The following is a 24,628-nucleotide window of genomic DNA, read 5'->3' as shown; positions in this document are numbered from 1 at the left end:
AATAATAATGTTAAGAACATAACAAACATTGAAAGAAAATACACTCATAATGAAGAAATTTTCTATAAGAGATAATAATTTCGTTGCACAAACAATTAGCTGGTATAAGTTGCAATACTTGAAACGGATTTCGCAGTTAAACATCATATTTTTAACTTATTACTTTACTACAAATGAACAAATGAATGCAGTTGGTGACCGTGTTGAATAGGCTACAGCTTACTCCCTTTCACCTATCCAATAAAATCAACAGCGAAACCATAATTAATCCGAAACGCCATATTGAATTTGTTTTGTTCTAATTGCACTACCCATTTCCGTCTCCTGGTCATCACTTTCCATCAGTACCATCTTCTATACCTTTAGTTGGATATGCAGGTTAGCAGCAGTAATCTTCAACACCTCTTTCCCCAATACAAAACTCATGCGCTCTGTTCTCTGAGATGAATAGGATAAACTGTGTCGAAAACCACCCTTGCAAATATTTGCCGAACTTCTTGCAGGTTGCCTACGGCCAAATACTCATAATCGATATATTTCCTCCGCTTCGCTCTAAAACCCTTCTCTTTACCACCTTTAACACATTCAAAAATCTTGCATGCCTTCAAATACAACGACAATGAAATAAAGACCTGCAAACCAACACCTCACCAATTAGAACTGCCAAAATTATTGGTAAAACAGAGATGATTTTCAATTGCGGCAAAGAAAATTGATTGCACTAGTAAAGTATCTCATCAGGAGAGAAAATATTGATTGCACTAGAAAAGGGAAAATTGATAGCAAGAATCCAGAACTACGTAAATCATCTCATCAGGAGAGAAAATATGGCTATTCACATTATCAGAACTTATCGATTAAGTACCTCAAGAAGTGGAGATTAGAGTAACTCAAATGTATAAATGAAGAAACCAGGAGAAAAATCACGAACTCTAGAAGTCCTTAGGGACCATGGCTTCATGAAACAGTCAAATTTTTTCATAGAACTACTTGCAATCAAGAATGAGAGTATCACACTATTTTAGATGATCAAAGAACTAGACTTGTATGGTAATCACTTGCTGCAAATCATCATCAGAAGTTATGAACTGTCCCGAAAGAGTTCTTCGTTTCAAAGGTAAACAATCAACATCATTTATATAAATAGGGAGGCGTTCGGGGGGACATATACATATGACATTTAGTTTCGCTCAAGACACCAACCACAGGATGGGTAGGAATCCAAGGACCAAGAGTTAGCCTGGCAACTCAAAAGCAAGTCTTTACTGCCATTTCTCTTAAGCCAAAGCCAAGCCAGCCAAAAACATACTTTCATACCCACGTCATCTTCTTCCTCCTCTAGCCTTCTCTCTCACTTTTTCTCTTCTATTCCTCACTTAATAGTTGATAATACATCCTTACTAGCTAATCCACAAATAGTACCCTCAATCTACAACAAAAAATTAACAAACTAATAACCCAAAACCCAAATACCAATTATTCAATTAACTTTTCATTTTTGTTGATTTTGAGAACCCATATTTTACTGTCAAACCTATAGAAACACAACCCACCATTAGAACCTCACTGAAACTCAAAAATAATACTTTCATGTCTAGTGTAAAGAGAAGTGACATCAACCATATAAGCTTTAAAATAAAAAAAGATGTGTGGTTTTAATTTTGTGAAATAACAAAATCCGAATTAATTTCACGAAATGGGGCTTGGATTTTGAGGATTATGGAATTGTGTTTTGTAGCCTGTGAGGTAAAGAAGAAGAAAATTTGACTGGAGAGGAGACAAATTAGGAAGATAATATTCAATTTGAGTGGAAGAATTTGAAAATGGTAGAGTAGTCCATCACTTCATTTTCCACCGAATTCGAAGTCTCTTTACTGGTGAAAATTGCTCTTGGTACGATTTTTAAAAAAAACAGTTCTAAAATCTCACCTAAAAAAATAGAGAAAAAAGATAGAGAGAAGCCTAGAGGAGGAAGAAGATGACGTGGGTATGAAAGTATGTTTTTGGCCGGCTTGGCTTTGGCTTAAGAGAAATGGGAGTAAAGACTTGCTTTTGAGTTGCCATGCTGGCCAACTCTTGGTCCTTGGATTCCTACCCATCCTGTGGTTGGTGTCTTGAGTGAAACTAAATGTCAAATGTATATGTCCCCCGAACGCCTCCCATATAAATATTACACAGTAAAATATTTATTGGCCTACAAAAGTAACAAAGAAAGCAAAAGGAAATACAACTACAGAAAAAGTAAAATATAACACAAAGCAAATGCTCACAACCAAAAAAGATGCCTCCTTAAGTCTCACCAGTCTTTCACATCAAAAGGAAAAGGATTCCTTGTATTTGTATGTCAACAAACATAGGGGTTGTATCTGGGTAAGCTCCAACAAAATGCCGCACCAGATTTCGAATAAGCCTAGAGGAAGACAACATTGCAAGCCAAAGAGACTAATTGCAAAAAGTATCTCTGGACAGTGCATGAAAAGGTACACTGGATATATTTATGCTAACGGAACCCCCCAAAGACGTAAAACAATGGACTACTGATGTTTATTTTTCCACAATTGTCTTACAAAGGAGAACATCGTGAAAGAAAGAATATTCCAGAAGGTACCTAGCCAGAAAACTTCCGGTACTACAGGGGAAGAACAGACCAAGGAGTGGGAGAGAACAGGAAAGTGAAAACACATACTAGGATACGACAAAGAAGCAGCCTCTGGAGTCATATAGGCCCAGGTATGTCTTCTTGCTGTGTAAGGAGAGGACAATTCAAGTTTGTCCACTGAACGAGTCATAGCATCATTATCCAGGTTAAAGAGCTCTTGAGAAAAAGTTCTATTCTAAAATCTAAAATACTTGTCTGATTGGAAACAAAATAAAAGGAGAGATTTTTTGAAAAAAAATAATAGTGACTCTGCTTCATCATGTGTACAGAATTTAAATGGACAAGGATAGGTCTCACAATACGAGAGGTACAAAACCAAAATAAGATCTCCCCTTTCTGGAAATAACATTAACTAAAACCTTTCTAGGCTGGGTTCAAATGGTACAAGTGTGCAACGCTCTCTAACACAAACAATCCTGTTTCTAATGGTTTTGCGAATGAAAATCTGAAAGTGTATGATTCCTTTTGGTAAATGCTACTTGGACTTGGTGTCAGTGAGATAACGTGCTAACAACTGCTTCCAGATGAACTAGGGGAGTTGAAGCCCATCCAGTTTCCTTCGGTGACTGAATGACCTCTGAACAGAACTTAAGTTGAGTCCAAGATGACTTGGTCGTTTCTGCCATGTTATGTGCCATCCGGACATTAGTCAATCTCATGCATCCACAGCTTTTAATATTAGAGAACAAACTGAACACAATTCTTCCAAAGTTCAAACAGTTGTGGCAGGAATATGTTTTTTCTTTCTTTTTCTTTTTTCTTTTTTTGTTCATCGCAAAACTCACATTATGTTTCAATGTGGACTTGTTTCTCTCGCACGCACAATCCATGTTTCAACTCTTGCATACTATACCGAATAAAAGCAACGCATAGTGTGAAGTAAACACCAAACTTCTCTGGTAGCTCAAAGAATGAAGTTCAAGGAAACGCACAAACTCATTATGGAGGTTAAGGAATTGCTATTTGATTGGTCAACGGACTTGACGGCTTATAAGAATTGCCATTCCAAAATATTATAAATAACAGGGATTCCATTCTGTGGTAAACATTTTTACTTTTTGAGTTGGAGAGGTAACCCAAACTCCTAAGTTGGGATTACTCCTCTTGTAATGGACTTTCTTTTCGAAAATAATTTTCAATCAAAAAACCAAACAAAGACAAGGCGGGGCTATTCTTACTAAAACATGGAATATCTCAATTATATTAATTAACCAAAATTTAACAAAAAAACAGGGAGAGATTGGTTGGTAAGAAATGATGAGTACTCACAAGATTTGAGTAAGGTGCCTGAGGAAACTTGGCCATTGCTTGGGATACATATGACTCATTTGTCATCATACCCAACGCAGTCTTGACCGAAGTTGCAAGATCCAAAACCTCATCCACCAAGACATCAGCCACGTTCACCCCTTGTCTTCTTAATAGTTCAGGAAAATTAGGGTCGTGTGATTGGGAGATACTCCTTGCTATATTCACTGCTTCTAACAGATCTCCACCATTATAGATTGAAAGGGAGAACACTGCAACTACCAAAGGATCCCTAGGACGGTCAAACAATGCTTTATGAAATGCTAATAAAGCAATCCTGCACGTGCAATAAACAGCCTGTAAAGCCTACATGTATAAGGGAAATCATAAATATCAACTTCGAAAAACTAAGACTTTAATCAGCTGAGCATCATTTTGATCAAGAGGAATTTGATTCAAAATAGAAGGGGAAACATAGCTACCTGCCTTAATCAGGGATACACATAATGTAATACGATTAGTGTAGGTACCCTAATATATCATGACATGATGTGGCATTCCATAATGCCCAACTGACACGTGAAATTGTATGGACCTCCATTACATGGCCAATTAATAATTAGGCCCATTATGCAATCAGGTCCGCCTCATACAACATAAGCTCACAAAGTCGTAATTGGTGTGCCAGGCATATGCTCACCAAGTCATCTATTGACTAACTCAAACCAATCTCTAGACTCTAAGTAACTCCAATCTTATCTCAAATTTGAATTAATTAGTTGTCTACAATCAAGCACCAAAAACCACCCGCTTCTTCCACTTCAATACTAAATTACTAACAGAGGAGCAAAAGAACATCATCTGCACCACAAGCAATACAACATCATCTTCTCAACAGAAAATACAGCACCATCTTCCCTACATGGAACTACGTTGAGACTTGATCCCATATCACTCAGGTATGTAGGCAGCGACAAGGCAGTCTCATCATCTTCCACCATCATCTTCTCTATATTGGTTGATCACACTTCGATCAAATTTTCTGCGAGTTGATCATTTTGGTCAAACCAGAGTCAACAAGAAAGTCTAGAAGGCTCCCTAAACGCTTAGCTTACATACAAGTCAGAACATAATTTTACCTCGTATCTACGAATGCTAGCTGGCACCTTTGCTAGGGCCAAAGAACATGGGGGTCGACAAGGAGATAGTGGTTTGGAGGGTCATGAAATGCCATACTACTCTGCTCCCAGTGCTTACACCAACATGGCATTGTGCTCACCACATACGGTACCACAAGGGTTGAGACCCACGCAATAAGGAGCTGGCATGGATATACTTGTCAGCTATTTCCACACTGCTGCTTTGTCATGTTCCTACCATATGCTACCTCAAAGTTTCCACCGCAAATAGTGTGGGTGAGCATGGCACAATACATCAAGCTCATTATATTCTCTCTTTCATTTGGTCTCTGCCTCGCATTTCACCTTCAAATTCATACTACTTTCCTTCATCATCCCTCATCTATTTTACCCATCAAGCCCTTACTATAATTACATTAGGGACTCTGCTCGCTGCATATGGCCAAGACTAACAGCCTCAAAAATGAAGGGTAAACTGTATATTGCAGAATCAAATTGGGCACAGAACTATCTTTTTCTTTTCTTTGATCGGTAAAACTCAATTGTATTCATTATAGTTCAAAAGGCTACACATAGCAAATTGCATATAGATTTTTGGTAGCAAGTAGCTACTGGATCATACCCACAAATGTGCTTAAGTTACAAGAGCATCCCAATTACATAGAAAATCTACATAACCCACTCCCCAGAAGCTTGGGCACACACTAGCCCACTCGAACAACAATTCTTTGACTTCTTCCACTATCTTGTGTATCTCTTTCTCCTTGTGCTAAAAAATCCTCATATTTCTTTCTATCCATAAAGTCCACATAATAGCAATGGGAAAATGATCCGCAAGCCACTTGGACTTGCTAAACAAAGGACCTGCAATCAATTTCTTCATTAAAGCTTTTCTAACATTTCATGGTGAATCCCAAGTTTTATGGAATGTTTATGGAATGAGAAGAAGAAATCGTTCCAAACAATTTTTTTTTTGCTCGGTAAGAAAGACTATATTAATGATGAAAAGAAAATAAAAATAAAAATACCGAGATTAGGCAGCCTATACTGATGTGGTGGCACATAGTATAGGTGAACCTAAGTTGAAAGTTTTACTTGAATCTAAAATAGGTACTATGGGGGTCCTCCACTCTAAGGAGTACCGGAGGCCTGCCAACAAATGCCCTAGTTTTATTAAAACTCAAAGTAACTCCATAATTTGCCATAGTATCCACCGCGAAATTAACCTCTCTCCAAGTGGAGGTTATGATGCGGTGCTCCAAACTTGCTAAGACTGTCGACCATCTGTTTCTCATGAGCCAAACTACTTCATTCTTCCCAAAAACCTGGACAGTAGCAACTGAGTTCGTCTCTATCCATAATTTCCTCCATCCCTATGACACCGCCCATTCAGCCCCAAATCGTTCCAAACATCGCTCGCAAGTGGACAATTAACAAGGTGATAAATACTTTCATCTGCCCCTTTGCAAAGTGAACAAAGGTGTGGGAGATTCATACCCCTTCGATTAAGATTATCAACCGTTTTGATCCTTCCCAAGTAAGCAAGCCACTCAACCATTGCGCTAATGATGTGGACATCAATTAACTTAGAAGAGCCCATCAGAGCATGCAATAGGTGTTCCCTTTACATTTAATTGTTTCTTTCATTTGTTTCAGTTATTAGTAGCCACGTGGCATAGTTTGATTGGTTTGCTTTGTTGTCCAGGTAAACCCTATGCATAAATAAGAGCATGTCACATTAGGTTTTCGGTGATTTGTTCTAATATATGAGTAGAAACTAGAATTATATTGATAATAGAAAGGTGAATGAGTACACAGGACTCACTCTCCTTAAATAAGCAGATAACACAAAACACAAACTAGGACTCCTGACTACCTAATGTGGGACTAAAACACATACTGAATTCTATTCTTACTCGAACTTCTCAACACTCCCCCTCAAGCCAAAATATACACGTATTGATGTATATTTCAGGCTTGAGACTACAAATAAGAAAACCAACAAAACACATAGATATTATTTCTCCCTCGCACAAAATCACAAAGAAAAATATAATATTAACACCAAGCTCCAGCCGCAAGCATCATCTTTGAACAAACACCCACAACATCAACAAACAAAAGCAAAAGTTCCGGACTCCTAAGTCTCAGTAACTCAAAATGCTCTAGGTACATATGTCGTCGTAGCTCCAACAAATACTCCTTGTATAAAGGCAGCTCAAGAACTGGGCGCACACCAAATAATGGAAGAGCTAGGATGAGTTAGATCCAAGAATCAATAATAAATACCAATCATAGCATCTGGAGAGAACTTCATTCGGAAGCCAATTTCCAACCACATAAATTACTCGCATCCAAAATACTTCCAACATCACTTGATTATTAGGAATGCGTCAACAAATAACTTCCAACACTCCACTCCCCCTCAAATCCAAATGCATATACTATAATGAACTCCTTTATAAGCATCTTTTCGCGAACAGATAATAACAGCATAAAAAACGAATAACTCAAGAAGAGGTAATAAAGGTCAAAGAAACACCTGAGTACTCGGTACCATGCAGCATAAAAAGAATCAAACCCTGAAAAGCTGAACCATCACTGACAGCAGCATATATATAATATAAGCTCCTCAACAAGAGGTCAAAACAAAAAAAAAAAAACGGTGAAACACCAACTCGGCACCACGATGTAAAAGGGAGTCAAACCCTTTAAAGCTGAACCATCTGTCTACGAAAGTGCTTACCAACCAAACAATAATATATGTGTGCTTATAAAGCTTGGCACGTTCAGAGGGGAGGATTACATAATAAGCATTGTGTGGAAGCTATACAAGACAATATTCAACATACAGAGAAAAGGACTTGAATAATCCATAAACCAAGTCATTCCATCTGAGAAGCATGTGTCTAGTCCACCAAGGGATGCCCATGAGTAAACACCAGCAGCTGAACATGTGGCATAGGCACCTACCAATAACAAATTTCATCAGTTTTGACTTGTGGGTGTGCACCTCACCGTCAACCAAGTTCAACCAGCACATCACTTTCACAAAATATATTAGTGTGCTGCCCACACCCTGCATAAGTACCAAGTTACCAACCAACCAAATAAAAAACACAAATGGCAAACCATGGTGCACTGAACAACAAGAGCCAACAGCAGCCAGTACCCAATGTGCTAATCACAAGGATTAATAACACCAGCAGTCATGTGCTTAGGCAAAGAAGACATGGACCATAATAGGATGGAGTGATCCGCAGCTACTTAGAGAGACACGCAGGTCAAGTGATCAGCAAACAACTTCCAATGAGGTGCTTCCATATAGGCATAAGTATGAGGTCAGCACCAACATGCCTTAAACTCACTACCTCATCACTCATCAGAAAACAACTTTCTCATTTCCGTATCAATTAATGCTCACTAGCTACATGAGCATGCCCCTTATTTTTTTGACTTTGGAGCCCCCAAGCAGCCATGCATACTTGATCAGCAACAATTAAATTGCAGCTCATGTAAACCAACAAAGTTAGGCAGCAAACATCGGTGGACCCAATAGATGTCACATGCGTCACAACAAATTTCTAAACACAAAGTGCTCTCACAGTCTCACATGATCAGCAAAGTGTAACAACTTAAAAGACACGTTGCCTTTGTGGCCCATATATGACAAACAAACCATAACTTTATGTTACAGATTTTGTTACCGTCCAGACACTAAGTAGAAGATCATTGTCGAACTGAAAGCTTACAATAGGACGCTTCAATCATTCCTTGAACCCACAGCGAAGCGGCAGTTAATGAATCACGCTTCGACATCAAAGAAACAATGGCTGCTAGTGTATCACATCAGTGGAGAACTCAACACAGTCAATCAAACAAACTAACCAACAAATCGACTGGGAACACATCATTGATGCTGCAAATCTCAGTCAAAGAGATTGAGCAAACAAAGATCTCAAGCATTGGAAACCAACAGAGGCAAGAGAAGAAAAAAACTACAGCTTAAGGCTATTATACGAGCTAATATGCAAAAGTTAATGCCGTTTGAACATACAAGAGGAGCAAGCAACTGGTACTCTGAAAAAATAGGCCAGCGCGGGGTCCCTAGATAAAGTACCACCAAAAAGAGAAGAGAAAAACTAGAAAACTGACCTGGGGAGAGAGAAAAAAAAAATTCGCTGGAATTAGTCACTGGCCCGGTGACCAGAAAACGTGAACCTTATGTATGTCTGAACTCTTTGGCTCCAATACCAAGTATAAAACTAGAATTATATTGATAATAGAAAGGTGCATCATTACACAGGACTCACTCTCCTTATTTAAGGAGATGACACAAACTAGGACTCCTAACTACCCAATGTGGGACTAAAACACATTGACTTCTATTATTACTCATACTTCTCAACAATATGTATAAATAACTATTTTTTTTTATCGCTAACATTTGATCTGTTAATACTGGCTGATTTAGCATAATAGTACAAACACACCATTGTAAGGAAATTCACCATCATCTCACATAGTACAATCTATCTAGTTATTTTAGCATCATTTACTGCCATTTGACTCTTAAATTTTCATAACCAATTAAAATTCTCTAATTGTCAACTTGCATTTAGTATGCAGCTCCTCTTATTGCATATTTCTATTATAGGCAGTATTAGCGCCCAAACTTATGGGTTGGGCACCCCTTTCATGAATTTCCTTGTATTGGCACCTCTCCATTAATCAATATAGCTGATGTATACACCCTGACAGCCACCCACAAATTATTCTCAACACAAGAACACCCCTTTCCCACGGAAATAGACTTTCGGGGAAACCAATTCGTCACGGCAATAGATTGCCGTACCAATATATTTCCGTGGTTTCAAAAAATTTGCGAACTTTGTTTCCGTGACATTAATTTTTCATGACCACGCCTAAACAATCTAAAGCCGTGATGGACATCATAAATCCAAATATGTATCTATTATGTATCTATTGTGAAGTTGGTCTCATAATTCATACCAACCCTATCGCTTAACAATATTTCTATATTATTTACTTACACATGTTGGCGTAAACACGGCATGAACACATCTGTGTTCACATCTAATTCTCCCAATTTGGCAAATTAAACAGCTTTTAGCACAAACCACAGATACATGCATACGGGAAACTAGTCATAAACATAAGTCAAATTTTGACACCAGCATGTTTAGGTTGCTTATCTGTATATATACGATGCCTCTTGGTACTTGTCTCACATTCCCTTATCAGTATATTTCTTTGTCTGTCTGCCACTTAGTAACAGTCAAGATGTTTACTCACAGAAGCATCAATTACTGGCATGTCCTTATTGCCCATTGCGCCAGTGTCCACCTATACTAATAAACACCTGATTCTCATACCATCTGGCTTTAAAGCCACACTCAAGTGGTACTTTCAGGAACACTAACTCAAATGCCTTTGGGGCCACATTGACATGTCTTCTAATTTTAACATCTCTGACATGCAGTTCAAGCATGCATGCAGCACCTTTAAGCTTTCAACTACATATTTATTCTTGTCACTCAAAGTATCGCTTAGGCGCATGAAGAAGTCGCTTCTAGCACAAACATATAATCCTTTACAGGAAAATATCCGGCGGGCTATCACCTCAAAGACCTGGCTCCACCTCATAAGCTTGGATAACAACCTAAAGGTTGGGCCTTGAACTTCTTCATAATTTCACGCTTAAACGCAATGTTTGACACGTGCTTGACATTAATTGCATTCAAACTGTATCGCGCTATATGTAAACAGTCATATCACATACTATTCACTGCTCACTTTCAGTAATTTGATAACTATACCACACATTTATTGTTATTGCACTACTATGTACTTGTGCACAAACAGGGCTGCGTCCACCAGTTATCACATCTTACAAATATCTATCTTTATCAACTCTCTGGTCTATTTGGCTAAATTATTATAGCTCGGACTATATTGCTGCCTCCAAGCCACACTGTAAGCCGCTCTTACGCGCATGTAAACCTGCCAGGGGTGCATACAATAAGCCCCTTCAATGTGCATCTACGTGCATATTACGCCCTCGCTACACCACGCTTGATCTTATTGAGCCACGCAGATGGGAGTCCATTATGAGATGAGGGCAGGATTGTACTATGTTTTTTTCTTTTCCATTTCATAGTAGCTTGTACTACAGGATATCCGATCCTATTTCTTTTCGTTTACATATATATAAATACTATGTAACATGGACACACCAAATTTTGAAAATAATCCGTGTCGGACACATATCGGATGTGATATACCTCAATTTCTGAAAATTTGCAGTGTCAGACTCTTCGTAACTGTGTCAGATACAGACACACCTATCCGTGTCAATGTAACACAGTAATAAATACTATGCTTTACCGATAAAAAAAAATTCTTATTGAGCCATGCTCAGACCACTTGCCAGGCAAAAACTTCAGTTCTACTAGTTCGACTCAAACTAGTCTCTTAAAACTCAAAACTCAGATTATGTCAACACTTTCTGTTCAGAGTGAATGACTCGATCTAAATACAGATATGAATCAGATACAAATATATCTATGTCGCACAACCAGCATATTGGATCATAATAAAAGCCAACAAACATTACCATTTGTTGCTTCACTGACCCACTTAGTATACGTGCACCTGGCTATGACAACCTTCAAGTATCTCCAGGCCATCACAAGATTTGTCAAGGCCACGCTCTCTTTACCATTTGAGCTGTTGTTATGCTTATACAAAAATGTGAATCCCAAGTTTTAATGCATGGTCATTTTTACTATCTTATACTATAGAATTTGTTACACCTAATTCCATTACAAAGCACAAACTATTATAAGCCGGAAACTTTGAAGCATCACCTGGACAGTGCTGAAGTTTACAATTTAATACAATTGACCATTACGAGACAACACTTAGCCACACCTATGATAGCTATGACATGCTATCTTATGGCTGCTTGTGCATTAAACAGGGTAACCTAGCTTCAAAGATTATTTCTTAGCTCTTTAACATCTCGAGAATACATCTTCTAAAAAGGCGTCTTGCTCACATAAAAAACCGCCTTCAGGCATAACTTTAATTCCACTACAAGTGCATATTTTGGGCACATGCAAAATACTACCTCCAAGCCAAATTAAACTGCCTCCCCATGTATGCAGGAGATCACCTCTATGTGATGCAAAAGCAGTATCTAAGCACAATCAAATCGTTAACGCAGACAAAAAACCTAATCTAGCCATTCACATTGGCATGCAAAACAAAGCTAAAAACACTTTGTCCGCCATACAGTGGACTACAAATATAGTTCCAACATCCCACCCTGGAGACATCAAATTTTGCATGCCAAACAAAGCTAAATGCTTTCTCCGTCACGCAGGGTACTACAATATATATTGTCCCACCATCCCACCCCGTGGACTTATCAAATTTTGCAAGCCAAACAAAGCTAAATGCTTACTCCGTTTTCCAGGGGACTACAACTATATTATCCCACCCACCTGCCACATACAATTATATTGTCTTGCAACTTTGCATTACAAAGAAAGTTAACTCCATTCCCAACTTTGCATTACAAATAAACTGACACATGCTCATTACATTCGCCAAACTCAGTCTATTTTTCTTTGTCATACCTCAGCTCTTTTACCCATCAAGTCCTTATTTACTTAGAATTAGTTAATTTGATTACTAGATGCCTTTCTTGTTAGATGGGTTATTATTGAATATTATTTTTAAGACAATTGCTGTTCTTGTTTGAAGTTTAAACCCTAGTTTTTATGTGTTTCTTTCATTAAACTTAATTGATGTTTAACCATTGTTGAAGTTTCTGCCAACAAGTACATCAAATTTAATAAACCATGTTCCTAATTTTCATTGGAAACCAAAATAGAAACCTTACTGACTACCTATTACTAAAACCAATAAGAACTAATGAAAACTAGTCTAATTCTTAAGCTAATAACTAATTAAGAAATAGGAGGCATTCATCATTGGTTTAGAATGACATCAGCATGATGTCATTAATGCTCATGCATCATAAACCATGTTTCTGATAAAGTGGCAATGACCTATTCTAGTTCTTGCATCCCAAATCATTATGCTACAGTAGGAAACACACATCGGGCAAGACTCCAAATATTGAAGTAGAAGTATATCGGTACAGCTTTGTTAGTTCCATATCTAACCAAAACTCTGAACAAAATAACATGAGTTGAAGCTTAGTTTCCTGTGTGAACAAAAGCCTTTGTACACCATATTTCACTAGTTGAAGTTCTGAATTTAGTGTTTACTAGATTTTGGACCCGGGCATACGCCCGGGATCTATTAAATATTTTGTGTGCTGAAAAAGCTTTACAAAATGTCTCGCACAAATTATCGAATCAGAATATATTTTTATTGAAAATAAACCGAAATATGTTAATGAGCAGCGATTATGGTGCATAAGTACTTGGAAACTAAGAGATCAAATTGAGATAACATATTCACTTTGTGATTTAGGATATTAATCCGTAATTTTCAAATAGAATTATCTTAAACTCGATCTAGCTTGTATAATAGTTTTCTTAGATTTATGGTGATTTAGCGGCAAATTTTTGAATAATAATATATTTTTATTGAAAATAAACCGAAATAGCTTAATGAGCAACAATTATGGTGCATAAGTATTTGGAAACTAAGGGATCAAATTGAGATAGCCTCTTCACTTTGTGGTTTAGAATATTAATCCGTAATTTTCAAATAATCATAAACTCGGTCTAGCTTGTATAATAGTTTTATTAGATTTATGGTGATTTAGCGGTAAATCATCACCGTTCGGCTTACTAATGTGTACAAATCACTGAAACAGATTGATTGTTTCCATATCCTCAAATAATACACTACTCCCACTTGAAAAGATTATCACATGAACGTGTCCTACGAACGGGTGCCGTTATATTAAATTATTCTAAAAAATATTAGCAATTATGCATAGCTATGAGATATGAAAATTATATTAATTACTCATTTAAATTTCTTGCACCACTCTCTATAAAAAAGAAGCACCAAACCTTGATAAAACTTATCGACTTCTTTTTATTGTTAGGTTTAATAATAGAAGTTTGATTGAAGTTTTGTGAGAATACCTAATGTGGCGAAGATAATATTGAAGCTACTTGAATAGCAAGGCATTCCCAATCACAATAAAATAATTATAATAAACACAACTTAAAATGCAGAACTATATTTGTTGAGACATTTATTCCCCCTACACATAATACAAATATGTTTTAGGGTTATTAGTTCAATGCATTTGTATCAAGTTTTCGATTTTCCATTAATTATTATTTGAGGTTAGTTTAATGTAAGACGTTGCATCCGGTTTCCAATTTCTCATTAATTATTATTTGAGATTAGTTCAATGCGGTTGCATCAAGTTTCTAATTTCCGTTAATTATTATTTGAGGTTAGTTCAATGCAATTCCATCCACTTTATGATTTCCGTTAGTTATTCATTAAGGTTAATTCAAGATGAGTTGCATCCGGTTTTCGATGTTTTAGTTAATTAGTCTTTGAGATTAGTTCATTGCATTTGCATCCGATTTCAATCAATTTAATTACTCTTTGAGGTTAGTTCAATACATCCGCATCGGTTCGATTTCCGTTAATTGTTGGTTAGTTCGATAGTTTACAATTTCTATACGGTTTGCATACATGTAAGAGTTTGTTTTATAAACTCACTTTCGTTTTGGGTTCCTAATTATTAAGTAATTACTCATGTGAGAAAGCTAAAAAGTGGACATTTATGCTTTGATCAAGGTTAATGCGATGTAGTTACATCCGACTTAGATTTCTAGTTAACTTTTTTTAGGTTATTTCAATGCATTTGCATCCAATTTACGATTTCATTACTTAAATCTCGATTTTAGTTTAATGCGATTGCATCTGAGTTTTTGGTTTTAGTTAATTATTCTTTGAGGTTAGTTCAATGCGGTTGCATCCAACTTAGATTTTATGTTAATTGTTTCTCGAGGTTAGTTCAATGCATTTGCATCAAGTTTACGATTTACCGATTAATTATTTTTTAGGTTAGTTCAATGCAGTTACATAAAATTTATATTTTCCGTTAATTATTAATTTAGGTTAGTTAGGTCAATTTCATCCATTTTTAATGTTTAGTTAATGAGTCTTTGAGATTAGTTCATTGCATTTGGATCTAGTTTTTGATTTTCCATTAATAACTCTTTAAAGTTAGTTCAATACATCCGCATCTAGTTTCGATTATTTATACTTGAGGTTAGTTCGATACAATTATATCCGGTTTTCGATTTCAGTTAACTATTCTTTTGAGGTTTTTCAATGCATTTGCATTTAATTTTCAATTTCCCACCAATTATTCTATGAGGTTAGTTCAATCTGATTTGCATTCGGTTTTTATTTTATGTTAATTATTTTTTTGAGTAAAGTTCAATGCATTTGCATCCAGGTTTCGGTTTCCCATTAATTATTATTTGAGGTTTGTTTCTTTGTATTTGCATACCGTTTCCTATTTTCCGTTAAATATTTTTCAAGGATTTGCATCCGATTCCTAATTTCCGTTAATTATTCTCTGTCGTTAGTTTAATGCAATTTGCATAAAGTTTCGATTTCCGTTAATCACTCTTTGAGCCCAGTTATGTATTTGAATCCAATTTCTGATTTTCTTATAATTATCCAATATGGTGTGTAATACCAACTTTTACTGATCCATCTGTAGTTATTGCAAACATGACATAAAAAGTAAATTATGCTTAATTTACTATGTGAGATCATCGAAGATTATCCAGTTTCCAATTTCCCGCTAATTATTCTTTAAATTATGCATGGCTCATTATGTAGAATCTTCAAATATTATCTACGAACGGGTATTGTTATATTAATTATTCTGAAAAATATTTGCAAATATGCAGAACTATTATATATATTAACATTATATTAATCACTCAACCAGATTTCTTATAACGTGAAAACCTCACTCTCCATTAAAAAAAAATGAACTCACCTTTGATAAAACCTTTCAACTTCATTTTGTTGTTTAATAATAGAAGTTTGATTGAAGTTTTGTGATATTACCTAATAAGGCGAAGTTCATATATATTGAACTACTTTGAATAGCAAGGAGTTCCCAATCATACGGAAAGAGATAAGATAAACACCATTTTAAATGTAAAACTATACTTATCGAGACATTCCCACAACATATAACCCAACTATGTTTTGAGGTTAGTTCAATGTATTTGCATCCAGTTTCTGATTTTCCGTTATTTATATTTTGAGATTAGTTCAATACAGTTGCATCTAATTTCTAATTCCCGTTATTTATTTTTTTATATCAGTTCAATGCAGTTGCATCTAGTTTATGATTTCTCGTTAATTATTCTTTTCAGTAGTTCAATACATTTGCATCCAATTTCCAATTTATTGGTAATTGTTCTTCGAGGTCAGTTCAATGCATTTGCATCCTGTTTCTGATTTTCCGTTAATTATTATGTGAGATTAGTTTAATGTATTTGCATCCAGTTTTATATTTCTTGTTTATTATTTTATAAAGTTGCATTTGCATCTAGTTTCCGATTTCCCGTTAATTATTGTTTGAGGTTAGTTCAATGAATTTGCAACCAGTTTCCAATTTCTTCTTAATTATTTCTTGAGATTTTATATCCAGTATATTTTTTTAGATTAGTTCAGTGCAGTTGCATCCGGTTTCCGATTTCCCGTTAATTATTTTTTAACATTAGTTCCACACATTTGCATTATGTTTCCAATTTATAAATATTTTTTCTTTGAGGTTAGTTCAATGCAGTCGCATCCAGTTCTCGATTTCCCGTTAATTTAATCTTTGAGGGTTAGCTCAATGCATTTGCATCCAGTTTTCGATTTTCCGACAATTATTTTTTTATGCTAGTTTGATATATTTGCATCCACATTTTGATTTTCCATTAATTATTCTTTGAGGTTAGTTTAATGCAGTTGTATCTATATTCCGATTTTCTATTAATTACTTTTTAAGATTAGTATAATACTTGCATTTGCATCAAGTTTTCGATTTCCCGTTAAATATTATTTGAGGTTAATTCGATACATTTGCATCCAGTTTTCAGTTTTCCATTAATTGTTTTTTGACGTTAGTTTCATTCCGTATTATACATATTTTAAAATATTTGTCATTATTACTTTACCATTAATTTTTTTTTTCATTTTCTATTATATATTTTGTGATGTTATTTTTTGTATAATTGTTTTTAACTATATTTTGAGACCGTTTTAAGAATATATTCAAAATAAGTCGGTACTTTATCATAGACACTAAAATTGTATGATTTGTAATAAGGAATTAGTTTATACAAATCACCTATTTTTTATCAATTTTTTTTTATTTGATATAATATATAAGAATTGGAACACTAAAAGTGTTTGATTCGTAATAGGAAATTACCTTTTACGAATCACCAATTTTTTAGCAATTTTTTTTTTTATTTGACCAAATATATAAAAATTGTAAATACTCTCAAACTCTCCAAATATAAGGATTATAAATACACTCAAACTCTTCAAAGAGGTTCCATGTACGTGGGATTGTAGGCTATTAGAAAATACTATCTTTCATATTAGAGTGCCACGGAATAAAAAAAATGCTAACTCTCATATTAGAGTGCCACATAGGAGAGAGAAAATCCTCTTTTAAAGGTCTCTGCTTTAGTATATAGATAGTAGACTACACTGTGGGAGGTGTGCATCAAATTTTTTCTTCTGTTGTTGTTAAAGCATCTCAAGTAAACACCTAGTGGCAGGAGGATGAAGCCAGTGAACTCCAACATAAAGTATATATATGTCTTAAAAGTTAGAGCAATTAACCTGATCATAAAGAACATAGTGTTCAAAGTATTATCTGCAGTAAGCTAGTCCAATCCTTTACACTCATGGAGGCTTCCCTCCCTGCCAACCTCTCCACATTCCATTAACATAAACAACTATGGACGATGTATACAGGTGAAGGCTTCAAGCACTAAGTACGTCCCTAATAGTTCCTTTCTCTTTTTCAATTTTGATTGTTAGAACTTTATCCTCTAACTCGAGTTCCCCTTTTTGCCATTGATGGTGGTAATCAAGCCTAAGACCTACCTTGGGCCCAACGTTCCAAGTCTCGACCAGTAGGCTACTGGAAAACTTCCTTTAAACTGTGATCTGTGACATCAGAAAACTCTGGATTGTAGAGAGCTCTCTTGAAATTCGAAAGGCTAAAATAGGATAACTTTTGTTCATTTTTAACAGAAAAGAACAAAGAATCACATACAACCAATGTCAAAAAGAATGATAAGCATTTACCACTTTAAATCCCATTGTAGCAAGTCATAATTTTTTATTTTTCATTTCTTTAGTTATTTAAACTAATCATTACAAAAATATATCCAATAAATTGACACCTTAAGAAATTTGTAAAGTTCTTACCAGAGGCTACCATGGCAAGGCCTATTAGGTGCCAATAATTTATCCAGGCTAGAAAACAATGACTGCAGAGAAACAGCAGAAGAATTTCATCAAATATCTACTTCAAAATAAAGCCTTTTACAGTATTTATTTATTTTCGTGGTCATCTAACCTTTTTATACACTTTCTAATATTTGAACTAAACGATGTCTACAAAAACATGCTGAGGGCACGGTTTGAGGCATGTCATATAACCTCGTTAGTAGGCTTATAAAATTGTATATATCCTCATTGTATTAATGTATTCATCTCATTATGAGGTACTAGACATATAATCATATTTTTTCATCATTTAATTCACACAATATCAATAAGATTACAAAGCTTCCAAAACTCAAAAGTCATACTAGAGCTACTCAACCCCGCTCAAGATCCCCAAAATTTCAAAAAAGATACTCCGTCTCCAAAGCCCATCCTAATTATAAATTAAGTCTACAAATGTACATCCCCAAACAACAGAGTAGCACATCTACACACGCACAATCATATTGATATCCTGATATAGAAACTCAGACCAGCCACATGACCCACATAGAATATTTGCACCCAAAAGTTATGTTTTGCATTATACCTAATTCTGTGCTAAGGACTAGAGCAGAATGAGCACCTCAAACTACCCCATAATTCTTTTCTAAAGCAATGTCTTTGATAACTCAGTAACTTAACATAACTTAAACTAAAGTAGATGACTACCAAAGAGCTTAACTACAAGGTAATATAGTCCTTTTTTTATTGGGAAAAGGGAGGGGGGTTAAACTTACCAAGAGCATGTTTGACCTCTCATCACGTCTTCGAAAGCGCTGAGAAACAAAATATGCAGCCTGTGGGTGCAAATACACATGTCATCATATCAGAAACCAGGTGCAAAAAATAGAATTCTACATGAAACTCACAATTGAGACAGGAGACCATACTTGTATTGGAAGAAGTATCTCTAGGAGCCCAACCTTCCAAAGCAATCTCAAAGAAGCTTCTGCAGACCCATACGCCAGCATATAGTTCATTTCCATGAGGAGCCTTCCCTATTGGTGTTTTAATGCAACAAGAGACTGGGTGAACCACATGCTTGATATGACTCAAAGCCACAGCGAAACATTAAAGAAGTAAGAGACATATATACATACCTTGTCAAGTCTTAATATCGAGCAAGACAAATCTTTTATAGAAAAAGCTGTTTCCTTGCTAAAACGAAAACCTAAGCGCGCTGCAATTCTGACACCACGTAGAATTCGAGCTGCGAAATCAGAGTGATAGTGCCATTCAAAAATCGCCAGTGTGATTAACCAAAATAACTGCAGATATGCATATTAACCATTGTATTTTATTTGACCCCACCTTTGGTATGTTCCCAGACTTGGACTTCTGTTCAAGCTTATTGGGTTGCAGTAATGTTAATTAATAGAGTCCAGGCTTCAGCCCAGCACCCCTTTGGATTTGGCCCAAATGCAAATGTGGAAGTACATTTTGAAATTAGATTCATTCAACATGTGCCATTTTCTCTCATAAAACAAAATCCCTACATTGAAGGGAACACAACTGCATTCATATCTCAATCAGTGAGAAACTTCAGAGATTCTCTGAGTTGATGCTAATCCGGATTTTCCAATAAAAGAGAGTCTGCTCTTACTTAAGAACTACGCAAGCAATAGGGCTAAGACTTGATCCCATTCCAGACTTAGGTATGTTGGCAGCCCTTAAGGATTCAGTCTCATCTTCTCCACCAATATACCCTCTATTCACTTTAACAACCCTAACTGGTGTTTGTAAAATTCTTGTCCAACCATGTTTATTTTGACAAAAAAAGTATTCCATGAAAAAAAAAGACATATTAAAGAATATATATGTACCACAATCCTCCCGAAAGGAGTCATCTGCAGGAATCACGGTTCGAACCTGTAAAAAATTTGACATATGCAACATGAGCACAGAATGGGCAGCAAAAAGCATGTCCTATCACAATACGACATAACTCAAAAGATACATGCACACTTTAGCTTTTCTAATATCTTCCATGCCACCCATGTAGTCATAAACTAGCTTCGCATACGGATCCAGCATAAACCTATACAATATAACCAAGTGTTAAAAACAATACCAAGGTTGTGATGGTGGAAAGAATGAACAAGAACAACATTAAAAATCAACTGAAGCAAAACCTGCATCAGGAGAACGATTGCAATGCAAAATGTTCTAACTTTTAAGTTACTTTCTATTTTCAAGTCTTTGCTAGTTTTAGAAAACTGTCTTTTGTTAGGTTACTTTGTATTTTCAAGTCTTTGCTAGTTTTCGAAGTCCTAGGTTATTCAGTAGTCTCTATTTAGGTTTATGTTTTCTATTTCTTTAAGGTTTCCAAATTGGTTAAGTCATGTTTAGAGTTCTAGTTCTAATATGATTTTGGTTTCTAAATAGGTAATTATCGTTTAACTAATTAAGGCATGTTTATAGAGGTCTGGAAGTCTTATTTTTGTGTTTTACTATTATTAGGAAATAGCCTATATATATTGGATACCTTAGGGAACAAGTAATTTAGGTTTAGAAAGGTTTCTAAAATATAATCAATGAGTTATATAAAGAGCTCTGAGAACAAAATTTGGAATCAACTTATTATTCATCAATCAAATTGACTTCTTTAGTTTTGTTCTTTATCACCTAGTTGTGATCTCTCTTCCTAATTGGAGACTTTTCACTTCCACACGTCGTCAATGAGTGACTATCAGACTATGTTGACATAAAGTTACTAAGGTATGCGCTAGACAACCTATAGTAGCCCATGTAAAAGGCATGAGTGACTATGGATTCGTATTGTTCATAGCTCGACACGAACTTAGTGTCTGACATGTTTGGTCGATCTCCATTGGAAAAGGAATAGCTGCTGATAACTGTATCAATCTATTCTACTAAAGTTTACGAATAAAAGGATAATTACAAAGATCAAGCTAGTTACCCATTTATTGTGAAATCCCGTCCTAAGCAATTCATCCACCGATGATAATCGTGTTCATCACATCCAGGAGGTCTTCTAGAAAAACTATTCGAGCTATTTCTAGACTTTCTTCTAGAGGTGCTAAAACTCGAAACCTGCGTCAAGACAGATTTATAATTAGGCTGAGATAAGGGGTAAATAAACAAAACCATTGCACATAACACTTGTCTGTAATATAACAATATTGTTGAGATGTTTTATATTTCCAACAAGAAACTAAACAAAAAACATTCAACAGTCTTGGAGAGAACAAACCTCTATTATGATATGACTAACGTGCACATGGCAGATAGGAAACCGTTTTCCTACTATTTCACATTGTGAAAATGTTCTTACAACCTGCAAATGATAACAGAAGGTACTTGAGTTAAATTGAATGTCCCATTAAATCATACAATAGAAACCATTTAAAATTATGGCCAGTAATCAAGTCAAACTACTCGACCCATGTTTGGCTAGCACAAGCTTGGCAAGTGTTACAATGTAAGCATAACCTTAACATAGTTTATGGATCATTTAAAAAACTGGCATAGCCCGAACATAATGAAGCTTGACTAGGCTCATGCTTACTACTGCCCTACAGTGGTAAACTAGCCAAGTTACTCCTACTCAGGGTCAGCTTGTTTAAGAAATGGCAAACTAAAGAGTAGGCACATACGTCTCTGAGTTCCGCTGATGTTAGTATATCAAAGTCTTTTGGAGTCCGATTCAAAATAAGATCGCGCACGCAACCACCAACAAGATACACTTCATATCCTACATAAACAACATGTCACTCCACTAATTTTTCAGTATATGATTAAAGTAAAAGAAAATGACGCCCATACCTTTTTTCTTTAGAGCATTTAAAACAAGTCTAGTTGGTTTGGAAATCTTGTCAGTAGTAATTCCAAGTTCTTTAGCACTCAACTTTTTCCAATTAATTCCTTTAATAACACCTTCTTTTCCTTTAACAAGACCATCTTCTTCATTTACACAATTATTATCTGGTTCTACTAGTGTTGCTACTGAGGCAAATGGTGTTTTTCCAACCTGCACACGGAAGTAAAGTATTAGAATAATTCATTTTTTTTATATATAATATAATTGAGAGATGGGGCCACCTTGCGAAGGCAGTAAATGAGAGGGAAAGGAGGAGGAGGACGGTGAACGGTGAGATGGTTTCTACACGCAACACCAAAGCTTGCAATTGCCATGTCATTACAATGCGGGAAAAACGGAATAGGGTTTTTTTAGGATGGGGCAGCAGAGATAAACAAGTGCCATTTGTGTTTTCAGGAAAATTGAGTGAGGATGTTTCTACCGTGGGCCTTGGGCCTGCATTTAGTTGGACTGTCAACTGGGCCACTAAGCCCCGACAAAAAAGTACACAGATAGGAGTATAGGACTGACTAGAAATAAGTCTGATACCAATTCAACTAGACATCTATTGCAAATCTTGTGATTAAAATATTTATTTGCTTAAGGAATGTTTTTTTTTTCGATAACCCTTCTTAATTTATATCATTCCAAAAGAGGAATACAATTAAAGTTTGTACAGCATACTGGTAGTGAACTCATATCTGCCTTACTAGCAGCCCATCAAGCAAGATCGTGAGCCTTCCTGTTAAAGCACCGTCTTAACCAACTAAAACAAGAAAACACAAATTTACTAAAAGTAATGATAATGGCTTTAACTACATTTTGCAAAGACCAATCCACTCTGGACTCCTGATCCTTCAAACTGTTGATTATGTTGATGCTGTCTCTTTCAAACATAAACTTCCCACTTCCCAGATGTTTCTATGGGTGGAACTTGGGTCAGGTTAGCCCAAGCCCGATAGACTAAAATCCGACTTTTGTTAGTCCTGGGCTAACATGTCAGATTTGAAATCCGGGCTTGGGTTTGTAAAATCAAAACCCAACTCGGTTTTGAGTTGGGTTCGGGTTAGAATACTAAAAAACCTAAAAACTCAAGCCCGTGTACATATATGTACGTATATCTTTCAATATTTCTATTATTGTAAAAAATAAGGTTGAGAATCTCTATTTTAGAGAGAATAATGCAATCAACAAGGTTAGAATCTCTTTGATTTCATTTAGAAGATTTCAATTTTGGTGTTTTTTACTTCCTAATTCCAAAAACCCCCGAGAAGCTTGACTAACCTGACATAATCCAACCCAATCCGAATTAATCGAGCTAGGGTTTGGGCTGAAAATTTAAGGACCGACTAGGGCTTGGTTTCGGGCTCGGGTTGAAACATTTGAAACTCGGGTTGGGCTCGGGTTATGCCTCAACCTAACCCAACCCGCCCGAATTCTACCCCTAGATGCTTCTCCAGCTTTACTGCTACTTCTGCTGCAGTAACTCACTTCCTCAGCTGACTTGGTCGTAAACCTCCTCACAGCTGCAGCCAATAGAACTCCCTCCTCTCCCCATGCCATAGCTGCGCCTGCTCGCCAGCTTAAGGAATGTTTGAAAGATATGAGTTGTAATAATATATATAGAAGATATATATCCATTATTGTTAATCACTTAATGGTACATACAGATTTGTTTTGTGTAGTATCCCAATTATATTTGGATTAATTAGCATATCATACTTCAAAATAAGTATGATTGAAGTTTACATAATAAGCGTTTTAGGTATATTGTAGGTGACATTAACTTCTCTTAACGTTAACAAGTTTTGTTTTGCTAGATTTAGGTTGGAAGTGAAAATATAAACTAAATGCCAAATTATTGGGGATTCTTATCACTATAGTTCTTATGGAAGTTTCTCCTCTATAAATTAGGCCAAGCAACTAAGCAACGGGGCAATTACAATTGCAACAATGGGCGCTTTGAAAACTACACACACCATTCAACTTTTTTTGGTGGCACTCTTTTACTTTTGTTGTACCTTATCAATGGCTGACAGCGAGAGAAATGTGTACGTACGCAATGATTTATTTTCTCAAAGACCATTGCTCCTTCACCGCAAACCTAAGAACGATGATCTTGGTCTGCAAACACTGGCTTATCAACAAAGTTTTCATTTTGGTTTCCATGTTAATGCCTTTCGCAGTACACTCTTTTGGTGC

General features: G+C 35.9%; 1 protein-coding gene across 4 annotated transcripts; it reads right to left on the bottom strand.

Annotated features, from left to right (window-relative positions):
• Positions 1–44: 44 nt before the first annotated feature.
• On the bottom strand, positions 45–22,849 carry LOC147496434 (tRNA nucleotidyltransferase/polyA polymerase family protein). 4 transcript variants are annotated; one of them, XM_086559448.1, is made up of 13 exons: positions 22,669–22,849; positions 22,393–22,597; positions 22,224–22,321; positions 21,821–21,904; positions 21,527–21,660; positions 20,572–20,644; positions 20,430–20,475; positions 19,707–19,816; positions 19,497–19,604; positions 19,344–19,403; positions 18,544–18,605; positions 3,929–4,244; positions 45–632 (listed from the first exon to the last, which is right to left on the bottom strand). In XM_086559448.1, exons 1-13 carry the CDS (start codon positions 22,759–22,761, stop codon positions 423–425), a joined length of 1,599 nt encoding a protein of 532 aa, XP_086415574.1. In that variant the 5' UTR covers positions 22,762–22,849; the 3' UTR covers positions 45–422. The 4 variants fall into 4 exon arrangements, with proteins under 4 accessions (XP_086415574.1, XP_086415576.1, XP_086415577.1 ...); XM_086559450.1 differs by lacking the exon at positions 3,929–4,244 and having other exon boundaries at positions 22,669–22,846; XM_086559451.1 differs by lacking the exons at positions 45–632; positions 3,929–4,244 and adding an exon at positions 5,559–5,910 and having other exon boundaries at positions 22,669–22,846.
• Positions 22,850–24,628: the final 1,779 nt, after the last annotated feature.

The sequence above is a fragment of the Coptis chinensis genome, chromosome 5 (assembly GCF_015680905.1).
Source record: "Coptis chinensis isolate HL-2020 chromosome 5, ASM1568090v1, whole genome shotgun sequence".
NCBI lineage: Eukaryota > Viridiplantae > Streptophyta > Magnoliopsida > Ranunculales > Ranunculaceae > Coptis > Coptis chinensis.
The sequence above is the reverse complement of the archived record's forward strand: the minus strand, read 5'-3'. Positions and strand labels throughout refer to the sequence as shown.

What these genes read in the sequence shown, in the direction of transcription:
- LOC147496434 (XM_086559448.1), bottom strand. Translation starts at nt 22,761, where the DNA reads ATGGCAATTGCAAGCTTTGGTGTTGCGTGTAGAAACCATCTCACCGTT. An exon ending in AAATGCTCTAAAGAAAAAAG is followed by an intron (nt 22,322 to 22,392) that starts GTATGGGCGTCA and finishes TTGTTTATGTAG; the next exon opens with GATATGAAGTGTATCTTGTT. An exon ending in CGGGATTTCACAATAAATGG is followed by an intron (nt 20,645 to 21,526) that starts GTAACTAGCTTG and finishes TATATTGTATAG; the next exon opens with GTTTATGCTGGATCCGTATG.